Here is a 17,870-nt window from a genome sequence, read left to right as displayed (position 1 = left end):
AAAAAAAGTGCTATTTTCCGATACCCGAAGCGTCTCCATTTTTCGTGATCTGGGGTCGGGTGAGGGCTTATTTTTTGTGTACCATGCTGACGTTTTTAAATATACCATTTTGGTGCAGATACGTTCTTTTAATCACCCGTTATTGCATTTTAATGCAATGTCGCGGTGACCAAAAAAACATAATTCTGGCGTTTCGAATTTTTTTATCGCTACGCTGTTTAATGATCAGGTTAATGCTTTTTTTATTGATAGATCAGGCGATTCTGAACGCGGCGATACCAAATACGTGTAGGTTTGATTTTTTTTTTATTGTTTTATTTAGGATGGGGCGAAAGGGGGGTGTTTTAAACTTTTATATTTTTTATATTTTTTTCTTATTTTTAAAAACATTTTTTTTTACTTGTGCCATGCTTCAATAGCCTCCATGGGAGGCTAGAAGCTGGCACAACTCGATTGGCTCAGCTACATAGCAGCGATCATCAGATCGCTGCTATGTAGCTGAATTGCAGGTGTGCTGTGAGCGCCGACCACAGGGGGGCGCTCACAGCAGGCCAGCATCAGTAACCATAGAGGTCTCAAGGACCTCTATGGTTACTGTCCTGACACATCGCCGACCCCCGATCATGTGACAGAGGTCGGCGATGAGGTCATTTCCGGCCGCACGGCCAGAAGCGGTAGTTAAATGCCGCTGTCAGCATTTGACAGCGGCATTTAACAGGTTAATAGCGGTGGGTGAATAGCGATTTCACCCGCCGCTATTGCGCGCACATGTCAGCTGTACAAAACAGCTGACATGTTGTGACTTTGATGTGGGCTCAGCGCCGGAGCCCACATCAAAGGGGGAGACACGACATGCACAGTAATAGTACGGCGCATGTCGTGAAAGGGTTAAATTTCCCTTCTTAGATTGTAAAATAACTCTCAACCCTTTAAGAAAAGGGCGATTTTTAATTTTTGCTCTTTCGTTTTTTTCCTCCCCTTATATCAAGAGCCTAACTTTTTTTATTTTTCCATCAAAAAACCCGTATGAAGGCTTGTTTTTTGTGGGACGAGTTTGGGTGGTTGGTAGGTTGTTAAAGACCTATACCATACAAATCCATAATAAGGTCATGTGCACAAGGCTAAAGAAGTTCGCTTTTTTAGTTTCTAGGCGAAATGTTAACAACAACAATAGTAATAGCTTATAAATGTTTTTTGCAGACGACATCAACAATTTATAAATAATTTTACGCTATGGTAAAGGAATAACCAACTGCTTATTTCTTTAATATTTCAGATGATAATGGTGCGACAATAAAAGTACCCCAACAGGTAGACATGGGTGCACAAGTGGCATCAGGGATGGCTTATTTGGAAACACAAAACTTCATCCACAGAGATTTAGCAGCTAGAAATGTACTTGTTGGAGAAAATAGTGTATATAAGGTGGCCGATTTTGGACTTGCCAGAGTTTTTGAGGTAAGTCTAAAGATCATGAGATATTCTGTTTCTGCATAGTAATTACATTTCATGCTTTTTGCACCATGATGACCTGTTGCCGACATCTCGGGCTCCATAACATGCCTTTCTCATTCTTGATTTCTTTTTAAGGATGGTAATGTATACCAGGCCACAAATGATTCAAAGCTTCCTCTGAAATGGACAGCACCAGAAGCAATCCGAAAACACGAATTTAGTGTTAAATCTGATGTTTGGGCATTTGGAATTCTTCTTTATGAAATAACAGCATATGGAAAGATGCCATATCCTGGTAAGATCCTGTCTAATTCTGGCACTACTACGTGTAATCATCATTTCTCTTATATAATATCTATGAGACTTTACTTTTAAAGAGAATCTGTCAACATGTTTTTGCTGCTCTATCTGAGTAGGGACCTTGATTGAAATGCTCAGTCACTTGGCTTTTTGCTGTAATTATGGTAAAACATTGTTTTGTCTGCAGAACCTCTGCTAGTCCTCTCATGATGAGCTTTTGTTTTGTAGTCCTCTGTATTCATGAACTCTGGGTATCTTCATCCCTCACCACTGAAAACTTTCGTTTTATGCGCAGTTTTTTCAGAAAGCTGTCAGTGATGTAGGTGGGATTATGCATAGCTTAGAACAGAGAAGACTAGCAGAGATGCAGCAGATAAAACAGTGATTTTAACAAAACTACAGCAAGCCCTTAACCCTGTTTTCTGCTGCTTTCAGATTGGGAAGCAATCTGGTGACCAATTCTGTTTACCTGTACATAACAGTGTAAACTACTGATCAAATTTAAAGAACCAGTCAACTAAGTACTGTACTATGAGCGACTAAACTCAGCATTTTAAGTTATTTGCCAGTTTATATACAGAAGAAAAAGCATGGGCATACAGAAAAAAAAATCAGGTAGAATAATTAAAGGAGTTGTCCAGAGTGATGATGAAAGAGTCTACTTTTTCAAAGGCAATATTTTAGTTTAGTCATATGGATTTGTATGGGAATTGCAACAATACACAATACATGCAATGGACAATAGTATTGTGGGGTTTTTTCTAATCATTGACAGTCTTTTAATACAATCCAAATTGATAGTCAGTAAAAGGATGAAAACTTAAATCATAGGGCAGTAATCCAACAGATAGGTACAAGCAATATATCTACCACGTCACCAACATAAGGTTTATAGTGAAGGACCTCTGAGTCCATAAATATTAATTTAAGGCAAAGGGCTGTAGAGAATTATTCTTTATGTGTCATGGAGAGATGATTTGACTTGAGGAAGAGGTCTGTCTGACCTTGAAACGCATTGTCTCATATAACTGTTGAACTATGTCCATCTTCTGAAAATTTTCATTATCGGCACTGTGGCCATAATCATCGCCAACTCTTCCAGGACTATATATGCCATGGTTAACTGACTGAATTAATGAAAAGAAGCATGGCACCACATTGTGAAACAAATCCAGAATAGATATGGCAGTGCCACGGAGCTATAGGTATACTCATCACGGGAGATATCAGACACAACACTGCTCAAAGCTTTTAGGTAGTATTTAACAGCAGCAACACCAGCTGCTGCTCCTTCTGCAAAGTGGACCAAGGAACCAGCACCTTAATTGGGCACAGAAAGTAGATAACAGGTTAAATCTGACATGTTGGTGTTGTTGGTATTTTAATAAATACATATACTATACAATTCACTCCATAATATAGTTAACGAACACCAGGGATTTATACATACATATTAAATAAGAAAGGAAGGGCAAATAACATCATTGGGCGGTGACACAGGTAAAATAACACAGATTGGTAATACTGATTGGAATCAGTCACTGGAATCCAGCACAGCATTGCTAGCGTATTGACCACTGGGCCACCATGCAAGAATACAGAGGAACAATTCATTAAGTGAAATAAAGAAATGCTTTACAAGAACTAATCATAAATGTGTACTTGGATTGATTGAAACCCCGGGCTCAAGCACTGCAGACAAGTACCAATCCACAAGCAATATTAATTAGTAATTATACTAACAGACGATCAAGACTCTTGGGGCGTCTTAGCCATTTAATATAATCCATTTGCCCGGGGGCTTGAGATTTTGTTGATCTACAAGGTTTCTCTATGTCAGGCCAAGTTTACACAAGCAAATCAAAAATAGTTCGCTTTTCATCCAGAAAATATGATTTTTTTTTTATACATCAGTAGATTTCAAAATTTACAAAGCAAAAACAGCTTCCTATGTTACACAATTGCAATGTACTGCATTCATAAAAATGGTTGATCCACATGGGATCCAATTATTTTGTGCATCCATAGACTTGAATAGGCAAGTCTCATCCAGAATACAGAAGAGATTAGTGCATGGTGCAATTTTTTTTTCTTCATGCAGATATTTACTCACATATTAAATACAGATTATACATTTAATGTCTGTTCATTAAAATTCTATTACTGTATAGATGTTAAATCAGCATAGAGGAATTCTTGAAATGCCCCATTAACATACATATTACCATACAGTGCAACGGGCTGAATCGAGTCCTCACATTGAATTTTTTTGCCACTATTATTCATGATTTTTGTTTCTGTTTGTCTTATTCTCCTCTCCTTATTGTAATTACAATTTCCCATGTCTCCTCCTGTCTGCCATCAAGGAAAATGATAGTGATTGTAGAAGAAATAATAGTAGAGGAGCTCATCCTCATGTAATCTGTATTTTTATTTTTTGAGCATCAGAATTGTACCACTTTCTTCATAATTTTGAATATTTCCTTTTTACTCTAAAATTTACTTTGTTGTTAGTTTATTAATCATAATTAATACAACATTCTAATAAATAATTTACTATTTTGTTTAAAAAAGTCAATTGATACTCTTTTTCCCAGCAGAGTAGCTTAGTGGTTAGTTAAAGAGTTCACGTCACTTTTTTTTATCTTGTGTAAATGCCATCATTATTAATCTGGTGCTGTTTTTATTTTGTTTTTCACTTCTCCATTTCTGAGATATAGCTTTCACACCATATAAATCTAGTCTTTTTTGCCAAGTAGGCTGGTCCCCAACTTTTCTCCATTGGAGTCTTCTTTAGTACCATGCCCCCTTGTCTAACAATACTGGATTTATGTACATGGAAGAGGTTGCCATGTCTCAGAAGCTGAGAGGCAGGGGAACAAAAAATTACCCATACCAGATTAATTTACTATAAGTAAAAAAATACATATTAATATCAGTTGACTACTGGCCTGAGGAAGATACCATACAAGGTCTGAATAGCACAATTGCCTGGTCCCTTATTACTGTTATTGATGAAAAAAAGCCCTTTTGGACTAATAGTTTCTCATATTTATTGACCATGCCCATCGCTCCACAACCCATTTACAGCTCTGGCAAAAATTAAGAGACCACCACATCAAAACCCTGTCATGTAATCAAGAGGATGATGGATAGGCACAAGCCATCAAACAAAGAAGAACTGGTTACATTTTTGCGCCAGAAGCTGTGTGAAAGACTGGTGGAAAGCATGCCAAGACGAATGAAAGCTGTGATTAAAAGTCATGGTTAGTCCATGCTTCGGCATGCTTCGGCAAGCATCCAGAATTGCAGAACGGCGTTGGAAGAAAACTCATTCGCAATATGATTTCACTGCACTCAAACAAGCAACACTCACATTCAAATCAGCTCTCACCTCTGCTAAACAGGCCTACTTCACAACCCTCGTATCTTCCCTATCCCACAACCCCAAACAGTTGTTCAACACTTTTAACTCCCTCCTCCTCCCACCACTGCCCCCTCCGAGTTTCCTAATCGTTGCCAAGGACTTTGCCATGCACTTCAAAAATAAGATCCACCAAACAAGGCAAATCCTTGTCTTCAAACCACCACAACCCCTTTGTATACCAGACCAATGCCCAAACCCCAGAACTTCCCTCTCCAAAATCACTGAAGGGGAGCTTGCTCATCTTCTCTCAAAATCACACCTCACCACTTGTGCACTTGACCCCATCCCATCCCACCTCCTCCCCAACCTCACCACCACACTAATCTCATCCCTAACCCATCTCTTCAACCTATCACTAACTTCTGGTACCTTCCCCACTGCCACAATCACACCTATCCTCAAAAAGCTTTCCCTAGACCCAAGCGCTATGTCCAGCTATTGCCCCATATCTTTGCTCCCATTTGCATCCAAACTCCTTGAGCAGCATGTCCATGCTGAACTTTCCTCTCACTTTTAATCTAACTCTCTCTTCGACAACCTACAATCTGGCTTCCGTCCCCACCATTCCACTGAGTCTGCCCTGATCTGGCCCAGATGTCACTTCTCTATTCTCCATAATCTCGGAGTGTCTATCGGCCATATCCTCCTTCTCCTCTCGCTTCCTCAAGCTCAATGTGGACAAATCTGAACTAATTGTCTTTCCTCCATCTCACATATCTTCCCTACCTGATCTATCTCTCAAAATAAATGAAATCACACTTTACACTGTCCCCAAAATCCGCTGCCTCGGAGTAACCCTGGACTCTGCCCTGTCCTTCAAACCGCACATCCAAGCTCTCTCCACCTCCTGTCGCCTCCAGCTCAAAAATATTTCCAGAATCCGTCCTTTCCTCAACCCTCACTCTACCAAAATGCTTGTGCATGCCCTAATCATCTCCCGCCTCGACTACTACAACATCCTCCTCTGTGGCCTACCTTCTAACACTCTCGCACCTCTCCAGTCCATCCTTAACTCTGCTGCCTGACTAATTAATCTCTTTCCTCGCTACATTCCTGCTTCCCCTCTTTGAAAATCCCTTCACTGGCTCCCTATTTCCCAGCGTATCCAGTTTAAACTACTAACACTGACCTACAAAGCCATCGATAACCTTTCTCCTCCGTATATTTCCAAACTAATCTCTCAATATCCTCCCTCATGTAATCTTCGGTCCTCCCAAGACCTCCTTCTCTCCTCCACTCTTATTCGCTCCTCACCCAACCGCCTCCAAGACTTCTCCCGAATATCCCCATCCTCTGGAATTCTGTGCCCCAACACGTATGGTTATCCACTACATTTGGATCCTTCAAAAGAAACCTGAAAACCCATCTCTACAAAGAAGCTTACAGCCTGTAATGACCACACAGCCACCTCAACACCATCGGAGCTACTGCAACTCTTGACCTACTGTCTGCTTCCCCACAATCCTGTAGAATGTAATCCTGCAAGAGCAGGGTTCTCGCCCCTCTGTATCAGTCTGTCATTGTTAGTTTTGTTTACTGTAAGTGATATTTGCATTTTGATGTAACCCCTTTTCATGTACAGCACCATGGAATTAATGGTGCTATATAAATAAATAATAATAATAATTCCGCAAAATATTGATTTCTGAACTCTTCCTGAGTTAAAACATTAGTATTGTTGTTTCTAAATGATTATGAACTTGTTTTCTAAGCATTGTTTGAGGTCTGAAAGCACTGTTTTATAAAAAATTTTGACCATTTCTCCTTTTCAGAAAAAAAAGTACAAAATTTATTGCTTGGAAATTCGGAGACATGTTGTCAGAAGTTTATAGAATAAATGAAAAATTTACATTTTACTCAAAAATATACCTATAAAGAGAAAAATCAGACAAACTGAACATTTTGCAGTGGTCTCTTAACCCCTTAACGACCGCCGATACGCCTTTTAACGGCGGCCGCTAAGGGTACTTAAACCACAGCGCCGTTAATTAACGGCGCTGTGGAAAAAGTGAATAGCGCCCCCCAGAGTCGGATTTTCTCTGGGGTCTCGGTTGCCGAGGGTAGCCGAGACCCCAGAGAACATGATTCGGGGGGTTTTTACCGACCCCCGAGTTGCGATCGCCGGTAATTAACCGTTTACCGGCGGTCGCAACAAAAAAAAAAAAACGCGATTTGCCGTTTAATTTCTCTGTCCTCCGATGTGATCGCACATCGGAGGACAGAGAAATGTGGTCCCCGATGGCCCCCAATAGCCCCCCAATACTTACCTACCTCCCCCGGTGCTCCTCGTGTCTCCCCATGGGCGCCGCCATCTTTTTTCCGGGAAAAAATGGCGGGCGCACGCGCAGTGCGCCCGCCGCCCGGCACCCGGATGTTCTTTGGGGTCTCGGCTGCCGGGGGTAGCCGAGACCCCAAAGAACATGATCGGGGTCGATTTGCACCGACCCCTGCTTTGCGATCGCCGGTAATTAACAGTTTACCGGCGACCGCAAAAAAAAAAAAAAAAAAAAAAAGCGATCAGTTATTTCTCTGTCCTCTGATGTGATCGCACATCAGAGGACAGAGAAATAGGGGATTCGGGGACCCTATCATACTCACCCGGGGTCCCTGGGTCCTCTTCTGTCTTCTCCTGCCAGCCGGCTTTTTCATCATGGCGGGCGCATGCGCAGTGCGCCCGCCATCTGCTGCCATCTGCCGGCCGGCAGGAGAAGACAAGTTGGGGCTAAAATTAGGGTTAGGGTTAGGGTTAGAGTTAGGGTTAGGGTTAGGGTTAGAGTTAGGGTTAGGGTTGGGGCTAAATTTAGGGTTAGGGTTAGGGCTAGGGTTAGGGTTAGGCTACTTTCACACTAGCGTTTTTTGGCTTCCGTCGCAATGCGTCGTTGGAGAAAAAACGCATCCTGCAAAAGTGCTTGCAGGATGCGTTTTTTCTCCATTGGCTTGCATTAGCGACGCATTGCGACGGATTGCCACATGTCGCATCCGTCGTGCGACGGATGCGTCGTGCTTCGGCGGACCGTCGACACAAAGAAAACTACATGTAACTTTTTTGTGCGACGTGTCCCACATATTTCAGTGCCACGTGCCACGTATTTAAGTGACACGTGCCACGTATCAAAGTGCCACGTGCCACATATTTCAGTGCCACGTATCAAAGTGCCACGTGCCACGTATCAAAGTGCCACGTGCCACGTATCAAAGTGCCACGTGCCACATATTTCAGTGCCACGTGCCACGTATCAAAGTGCCACGTGCCACATCTTTCAGTGCCACGTGCCACGTATTTAAGAGACACGTGCCACGTATCAAAGTGCCACGTGCCACATATTTCAGTGCCACGTGCCACGTATTTAAGTGACACGTGCCACGTATCAAAGTGCCACGTGCCACATATTTCAGTGCCACGTATCAAAGTGCCACGTGCCACGTATCAAAGTGCCACGTGCCACATATCAAAGTGCCACGCGCCACATATTTCAGTGCCACGTGCCACGTATCAAAGTGCCACGTGCCACGTATCAAAGTGCCACGTGCCACATCTTTCAGTGCCACGTGCCACGTATTTAATTGCCACATATTTAAGTGCCACGTATCAAGATTTTCCATGGAGAACAGACACATCCAGAGATATGTCTGCTCTCCACGGCTGCAGCAACACACTGACAGGAGCCATAGTTCCTGTCGGTGTGTCACTGCGCATGCGCGAGTGAGTTTACCGGCGGTCATTGACCCCGGCACTCTCGCTTAACGGCAGTGCTGCGTGGGAAAGTTCAACGCAGCTGTACTGCTGTTAACCGAGACGCCGGAGTCATTGAACTCCGGAACAGTACGCGATACACTGCTAGGAGCTTCGCTCCTGGCAGTGTATCGCCGGAGAGCAGCAGATCGGCGTGGGACACTCGTTTTATGGATTCTGCGGACAGGGAGTAGGAATTTGGTTTATTATTTTTGGATTTTTTCCTGGAGGATCGAGGGCTTCGCCTACAAGTGTGCTGTTGGTGAGTATATACTCTGTGTTATATGTTGTATGTACTGTGTGTCATGTATGCGTATTGTGTGTAGGTGTTTTGTGTAACTTTACAATTGTGCTAAGTCGCCGGACACAGGGACAACTCTCCCATCCTAATACCGGATGGGAGTAGTAGTCCCATACGGCGACTTAGCACAATGGTGGCACTAGCGTCGCATGGGGACACACACACGCACACACACGCACACACACGCACACACACACACACAGAAGGACTCCATGCTGCTTCACTGGGCGGCGGGGGCTTCCCTCTTCCTGTCCGACGTCACGTCCGGTCCTGGGTGTCAACCCCTCCGTACAAAGACGCCGACACCCAGGACAAAGGCGCTGTGTGTGGAAGGTAATATGGGGCCCTAGGGGGATACGCAGACACGCCGCTGCGTAAAGAATTGACATGTCAATTCTTTTTACGCCGGCGTGTTTGCAGACAAAAGCGCTGCGTTTTTTTGCGGTGTGTCTGAACGGCAAAGTGAATTTCTCATTCACTTTGCCGGCAGACGAAAATGACATTGCGCATTTTTGAAAAGCGCCCGCAAAATAGCGCTCAAAAATGCGCTATGTCTGAAAGTAGCCTAAGGCTTCTTTCACACTTGCGTCGGTACGGGGCGGTCGCAATGCGTCGGCCCGATGTACCGACGCACGTTGTGAAAATTGTGCACAACGTGGGCAGCGGATGCAGTTTTTCAACGCATCCGCTGCCCAGTCTATGTCCTGGGGAGGAGGGGGCAGAGTTACGGCCACGCATCCGCGGAAATGGCGGACGCGATGTACAAAAAAAAGGTTACATTGAACTTTTTTTGTGACGACGGGGGCTAAAGTTATGGTTAGGGTTGGGGCTAAAGTTAGGGTTGGGGCTAAAGTTAGGGTTAGAGTTGGGATTAGGGTTAGGGTTTGGATTAGGGTTGGGATTAGTGTTACGTTTGGGATTAGGGTTGGGATTAGGGTTAGGGTTGGGATTAGGGTTAGGGGTGTGTTGGATTTAGGGTTTTGATTAGGGTTATGGTTAGGGTTGAGATTAGGGCTGTTTTGGGGTTAGGGTTGTGATTATCGTTAGGGTTGTGATTAGGATTATGGATCGGGTTGAGATTAGGGTTAGGGCTGTGTTGGGGTTAGGGTTGGAGTTAGAATTGGGGGGTTTCCACTGTTTAGGTACATCAGGGGGTCTCCAAACACGACAGCCAATTTTGCGCTAAAAAAGTCAAATGGTACTCCCTCCCTTCTGAGCTCTGCCGTGCGCCCAAACAGTGGTTTACCCCCACATATGGGGCATCAGCGTACTCGGGATAAATTGGACAACAACCTTTGGGGTCCAATTTCTCCTGTTACCCTTGTGAAAATAAAAACTTGGGGGCTAAAAATCTTTTTTGTTGGAAAAAAATATATTTTTTTATTTTCACTACTCTGCATTATAAATTTCTGTGAAGCACTTGAGCTTTCAAAGTTCTCACCACATATCTAGATAAGTTCCTTAGGGGGTCTAGTTTCCAAAATTTGGTCACTTGTGGGGGTTTCTACTGTTTAGGTACATTAGGGGTCTGCAAACGCAACATAACGCCCGCAGACAATTCTATCAAAGTCTGCATTGCAAAATGGCGCTCCTTCCCTTCCGAGCTCTGCCGTGCGCCCAAACAGTGGTTTACCCCCACATATGGGGTACCAGCATACTCAGGACAAATTGGACAACAACTTTTGGGGTCCAATTTCTCTTGTTACCCTTGTGAAAATAAAAATTTGGGGGCTAAAAAAATCTTTTTTGTGGGAAAAAAAATATTTTTTATTTTCACTACTCTGCATTATAAACTTCTGTGAAGCACTTGGGCATTCAAAGTTCTCACCACATATCTAGATAAGTTCCTTGGGGGGTCTATTTTCCAAAATGGGGTCACTTGTTGGGGGTTTCTACTGTTTAGGTACATTAGGGGTCTGCAAAGGCAACATAACGCCCGCAGACAATTCTATCAAAGTCTGCATTCCAAAATGGCACTCCTTCCCTTCCGAGCTCTGCCATGCGCCCAAACAGTGGTTTACCCCCACATATGGGGTACCAGCATACTCAGGACAAATTGGACAACAACTTTTGGGGTCCAATTTCTCTTGTTACCCTTGTGAAAATAAAAACTTGGGGGCTAAAAAATCTTTATTGTTAAAAAATATATATTTTTTATTTTCACGACTCTGCATTATAAACTTCTGTGATGCACTTGGGCATTCAAAGTTCTCACTACACATCTAGATAAGTTCCATGGGGGGTCTAGTTTCCAAAATGGGGTCACTTTTGGGGGGTTTCTGCTGTTTAGGCACATCAGGGGCTCTCCAAACGCGACATGGCGTCCGATCTCAATTCCAGTCAATTTTGCATTGAAAAGTCAAATGGCGCTCCTTTGCTTCCGAGCTCAGCCATGCGCCCAAACAGTGGTTTACCCCCACATATGGGGTGTCGGCGTACTCAAGACAAATTGTACAACAGCTTCTGGGGTCCATTTTCTCCTGTTACCCTTGGTAAAATAAAAATTTGGAGGCAAAAAGATCATTTTTGTAGAAAAAATGCGATTTTTTTATTTTCACGGCTCTACGTTATAAACTTCTGTGAAGCACCTGGGGGTTTAAAGTGCTCACCACACATCTAGATAAGTTCCTTAAGGGGTCTAGTTTCCAAAATGGTGTCATATGTGGGGGGTCTCTACTGTTTAGGCACATCAGCGGCTCTCCAAACGTGACATGGCGTCCGATCTCAATTCCAGCCAATTCTACATTGAAAAAGTAAAACGACACTCCTTCTCTTCCAAGCTCTGCGGTGTGCCCAAACAGTGGTTTACCCCCATATATGGGGTATCGACGTACTCAGGAGAAATTGCACAACAACTTTTGTGGTCTAATTTCTCCTGTTACCCTTGTGAAAATAAAAATTTGGGGGCAAAAAGATCATTTTTGTAGAAAAAATGAGATTTTTTATTTTCACGGCTCTACGTTATAAACTTCTGTGAAGCACTTGGGGGTTCAAAGTGCTCACCACACATCTAGATAAGTTCCTTGGGGGGTCTAGTTTCCAAAATGGTATCACTTGTGGGGGGTTTCCACTGTTTAGGCACATCAGGGACTCTCCAAACGCGACATGGCATCCGATCTCAATTCCAGCCAATTCTGCATTGAAAAAGTCAAACGGTGCTCCTTCACTTCCAAGCTCTGCGGTGCGCCCAAACAGTGGTTTACCTCCACATATGGGGTATCGACGTACTCAGGAGAAATTGCACAACAACTTTTGTGGTCTAATTTCTCCTGTTACCCTTGTGAAAATAAGAATTTGTGGGCGAAAAAATCATTTTTGTGAAAACAAATGCGATTTTTTATTTTCACGGCTCTACGTTATAAACTTCTGTGAAGCACTTGGGGGTTCAAAGTGCTCACCACACATCTAGATAAGTTCCTTGGGGGGTCTAGTTTCCAAAATGGTGTCACTTGTGGGGGGTTTCCACTGTTTAGGCACATTAGGGGCTCTCCAAACGCGACATGGCGTCCGATCTCAATTCCAGCCAATTCTGCATTGAAACAGTCAAACGGTGCTCCTTCACTTCCAAGCTCTGCGGTGCGCCCAAACAGTGGTTTACCTCCACATATGGGGTATCGGCGTACTCAGGAAAAATTGCACAACAAAATTTGTGGTTAAATTTCTGTTTTTACACTTGTGAAAATTAAAAAAAATGGTTCTGAAGTAAAATGTTTGCAAAAAAAAGTAAAATGTTAATTTTTTTCTTCCACATTGTTTTAGTTCCTGTGAAGTACGTAAAGGGTTAATAAACTTCTTGAATGTGGTTTTGAGCAGCTTGAGGGGTGCAGTTTTTAGAATGGTGTCACACTTGGTTATTTTCTATCATATATACCCCTCAAAATCACTTCAAAGGTGATGTGGTCCCTAAAAAAAACATGGTGTTGTAAAAATGAGAAATTGCTGGTCAACTTTTAACCCTTATAACTCCCTAACAAAAAAAAAAATTGTTTCCAAAATTGTGCTGATGTAAAGTAGACATGTGAGAAATGTTATTTATTAACTATTTTTTGTGACATATCTCTCTGATTTAAGGGCATAAAAATACAAAGTTTGAAAATTGCAAAATTTTAAAAATTTTCGCCATATTTCCATTTTTTTCATAAATAATTGCAAGTAATATCGAAGAAATGTTACCACTAACTTGAAGTACAACATGTCACGAAAAAACAATCTCAGAATCAGCGGGATCCGATAAAGCGTTCCAGAGTTATAACCTCATAAAGTGACACTGGTCAGAATTGTAAAAATTGGCTCGGTCATTAAGTACCAAATTGGCTCTGTCACTAAGGGGTTAATTTTTGCCATAGCTGTATACCCTTCAATGTCAGGATCCTGTAAAAAAAGTGTGCAAAGACAATAATATGAGGAATGAAAATGAATAGAATAAACCAGAGATTCCGTAGAAGAAATCTATAACAAAAATCAGTGTCCTACCAGGTATAACAGAAAGAGGGAAAAAGTATACCAGAAATATAAAATGGATTTTGAGCGTCAGATCATCTTATGCTTGTTAGCTATCTGTCATCATTGATTTACAAATATAAACTATATGAAAACTACGTAAAGACAGTAACATAAGGAGTGTAATTGAGTACAAGAAATCAGAAATTCCATAGAATATATTTATCTACTCAACGGTTTCATAGCCTATCTTGTGTTTGTTAGCTATTTTTCATCTTTCTTTCCATATATTAACTATGTGAAAAGTATGAATAGATATGAGAAGCGTAAATGAATAGAATAAATCAGAAATTCCATAGGGTTGACTTCCAACGAGGGGGAAATGTTTAGTGTTGTTGTCCCTCTCCATGAATGTTATTAACCGGTGGCTCATAAAATGTTCTAAGCGAGACAATAAGAGCAAACAATGATGAGATCACATTTTCATTTAATTGAAATTATCCATCTATTATTAAAATAAAGCAAAGCATTCTTAACATATTCCTGTAAATTTCACTTTCATTTGAAATTCTTTAATAAAAAACTCAGCATGCAGAGAGCAATTATAGCTATGGTTTACCTGCAGTCTCACCAGCTGAGCAATTTCATGTTTTTTAATTGCTGATCAAGGTCTCTTTACTTTAACTGAAAAGACAAGGTCATCATGTACTTAAAGGAATCCCACAGGGCACAGTGATGGAAATGATTCCCTTATGTAAATTTTAAGATTACAAGGATTGTTTTTAACATTTTTTTTACTTCTCTTGTGCAGGCATGAATGGGCGGCAGGCACTAGAAAAACTCGAACAAGGCTATAGGATGCCTAAACCATTCAACTGTCCCCAGGACCTTTATAGCATCATGTTGGAATGTTGGAATGCAAATCCAGAAAACCGGCCGACCTTCGAGACCTTACAGTGGAGGCTGGAGGATTATTTTGAAACGGAATCTTCATCTTACCATGACGCAAATGCATTTACCAATAGCTAGAATCTATAATAATATAGAATGAAAATCAGACTTGTTTTAAATATTCTTAATAGGACTAAGTGACTAATACTGAAGGAGAATCAAAAATGACATCATTTCAACAAATCTTTGAACTGAGAAATCACTACCTGAAGAAAATATCCACATGATATTAATAGCTTGTGAAAAAATATAGCACTTTCATATGAGATAAGCACTCCAGAGACATACTGTAGGTATTTAGAGTTTACAGAGAGTTCAACAAAATGTGATTTTTCTATGACTGTTCCCTATAATGGTTTTGGTACTCTAACATACAGTACATAAATACACTGGCAGCAAGAATATATAATATATAACCATGGAAAGAAAAGTAGATAAACTTATGTCTCACGTACAGAGTCTAACACTTCCCACTAACAATACACAGAGAGTTCCTGAAATTTCTGCTAGCTTCTATAATCTAAAGCTGGTCATACATTGAGCCTTAATCTGCCCAGTTTTGAAGGTCTCCTTAAACCCACCTATAAAATATGTCTAAAATATGTCATGGTAAAAAAGGATTATATATTCCCATGGGAGGTAAGTAGTTGCCAGAAGTATCTAGCAAAGGCTTATTCTCCTCTCCTTATTGTAATAAATATACATGAGTAGACAAGCTCAAAAAGCAATTGGTTGTGAGTTAATCTGACTATTTTCTCTCTGAAAAGGCAATTTTTGTGTTCCATTTCTCAGAGAAGTATTGCATGTCCTAAAAGCCTCCGTACCCTGACATGCCAGGCATGCTTCTCTCCATATGGAGAAAGATAACCCCTTAGACACTAGTCAGGCCTCTCATACAGCCAAATCAGATCACATGCTTTGCACTGAGGTTGGGGCCACACCCCGAAACATGTTTCTGCAAATTAAAATTCTGGTTTGGCTTTTATGCTTAGTCATGTGGCAAGGATAATTATTGGTTGATATTGACTTTTAGGATTTCTACTTCCAATAGGTAGCACTATAGTACAAGTCCTCTTCCTGTCTGAAGAGGCAAATTGCAAACTTACTATTTGTAGCACTCCCTATGTGTTCTTGTTAAGAATATAACTATATGCCAGTGTCCTGGTTGGATGGCACCAAGTATGCAGATGGAAGATTTTCTAAAAAGAAGCACAGAGTTTCATAATGAATTGCAAGACTCATTCAGGAATGAGAGTAGTGAAAAAATTCTTCATAGTTGGAGATTTTTTTTCCAGAAGATTAAAATTGGGTTGTTATTGCTTAACCAATATTACAGAGTCAAAGGTATCCCCTGTTCTTAATGCCTACTGTATCTCCTGCAAGGAGGTATGTACAAATACCCATGTTTACAGGTATAGTGTACAATATACAGTCAGACAGATACAAGTGCTAGATGAAAGGTGTGGAGGTGTGGAGTTCCCGATTTAGTATTGGAAGGCAGGGTCAGAAGGTTAAGTCGGAGACGGTACACATCAAGTGAATTCAGTGAATTTGATAACAGAAAAAAACAAGGAAACTGACCACGCAGGCTGAAAATTAAGCACTCAAAAATTGTAGTTAAACCCTTTAAAATAATCACATGCGAAGCACCAATCTTGCATCTGTAGCCACTCAACAGAACAAAGAAAGCAGAGAACTGTAGCAGCCTGGCATAATATTGAAATCAAAGTTTTAGATGGGGTGACATACTTTGCTGTGGCAAACAATTTAGTATGGCCAGATTTACATGCCTGATTCTTAATTTCTTATTATCATAAAAATATAGCTTAAGTTGTAGATCTTGCATAAATTATCATGTAAGGGCTTTGACCTGTACATACCTTTCTTGGTTTACTATTTTATTAACATATCAAACTAAGTTGTACTGATCAATATCATCATCTTGACTGAATACACTTTAGTTTATCAGCTTAGAGATTTTCATTTTTATTAGTTAAACTCAGTATGAAATTGTCTAGTCAAGTGCAAAACACTGATGTTGGCCAAGTGCACAATAATTTAAATCAGACTGTTGCTGCTAATTTTTAAAAATGTCTGTCATATAAAAAATCTTAAATTTGTCTTAAAGATTAAATACATAAATCAATAGCTGCATTAAATTGTTGGGGCTATTATATATCATTACTATTATTTTAAATATCTTAATAATGGACATAGATAGTTATATTGTATCACTTGATAACTGGTTGAAATTCATCAAGATTGGCATTTTATACTCTGCTTGCATAAAGCCAGCCATACATATCACATGGCTGTCAGCTGAACATTGCTACACTCTATCGTTTGGCCAGTAGCCATCTTAGCCGTATTTCCTATGCACAGGAGCGCTCATTCAGCCAAGAAATTGGACATGCCCAGTCAACATGCCCTCCTACAATCAAATGGCCGGTGCCCCATACACATTAAACTGTCAGCCGAATCCATCAATATTGGAGGGTTCGGCCAAAATTAGTAGAATGAGTATGGAGGCTTTTAGATGTATCAAATTCCAAGTTTGGTTTATCTTTCATTTGCCTTGAGTCAGAAATGTGTATCTGACTGGCGTACATTTTTTCCATAATTTATGCCATTTAAAAAAAAAAATTAAATTGACTATCTTGCAGCATTAGGCATGATATCCTAAGACTATGCTCTGTCCAAATTTTTTTCAAAAAGTTGGCAGAACTGGTGTCAATTTTGTGAGTTTTCTGAATAAAAGGGCTTCATAAAATTGACTCTTTAAATAGAGCAGAAACGTCATGCCCATGTGGTGGTGAACAAACCATTTGAGGTTTTTTTCTCTGAAGCCCCAGTGCTATTGCCGTCGTTTTGCTTTTGTGTTTAATGCATATGTATATGTGTACATATGTGCTTATTGAGCATGTGTGTGTAATAAACAAAGGGTACAATAAAAAGACTAATTTTTGCAGAAGTTTCTTGCCTCTTTAGATAATTCACAGCATTGGAGCATCTACCTATTACAGTATACTCAAAGCAGTTTTTATAACATCTCAATTTAAATCAATAGGCATTAACTTAGTTTAGGTTAAAGTTGATCCCCACTTTGCAGCTATAACAGATTCCAATCTTCTGTGAAGGCTTTCCACAATATTTTTTGCTTGAGAATTTTTGTCTGGCTTGCAATTTTCATTCTTAACCCCATTAAACACCTTTTGGAGGAAGAAGGTCAAGGCTTTGTGTGGACCAGTGAAGTTCTTTCATAC

At 40.9% G+C, this 17,870-nt stretch overlaps 1 protein-coding gene across 1 annotated transcript in view; it reads left to right on the top strand.

Moving 5' to 3' along the window:
• The window catches only part of FRK (fyn related Src family tyrosine kinase), a 177,524-nt gene extending 159,950 nt beyond the window's left edge, over positions 1-17,574 (top strand). Inside the window, exons 6-8 of the mRNA XM_077289498.1 lie at positions 1,277-1,458; positions 1,591-1,750; positions 14,468-17,574. Of these exons, the coding sequence (XP_077145613.1) occupies positions 1,277-1,458; positions 1,591-1,750; positions 14,468-14,685 (560 nt within the window). The 3' untranslated portion in view covers positions 14,686-17,574. The remainder of the gene's footprint in view (positions 1-1,276; positions 1,459-1,590; positions 1,751-14,467) is intronic.
• Positions 17,575-17,870: the final 296 nt, after the last annotated feature.

The sequence above is a fragment of the Ranitomeya variabilis genome, chromosome 2 (assembly GCF_051348905.1).
Source record: "Ranitomeya variabilis isolate aRanVar5 chromosome 2, aRanVar5.hap1, whole genome shotgun sequence".
NCBI classification, from domain to species: domain Eukaryota; kingdom Metazoa; phylum Chordata; class Amphibia; order Anura; family Dendrobatidae; genus Ranitomeya; species Ranitomeya variabilis.
This window is presented reverse-complemented; position numbering and strand designations above follow the sequence as displayed.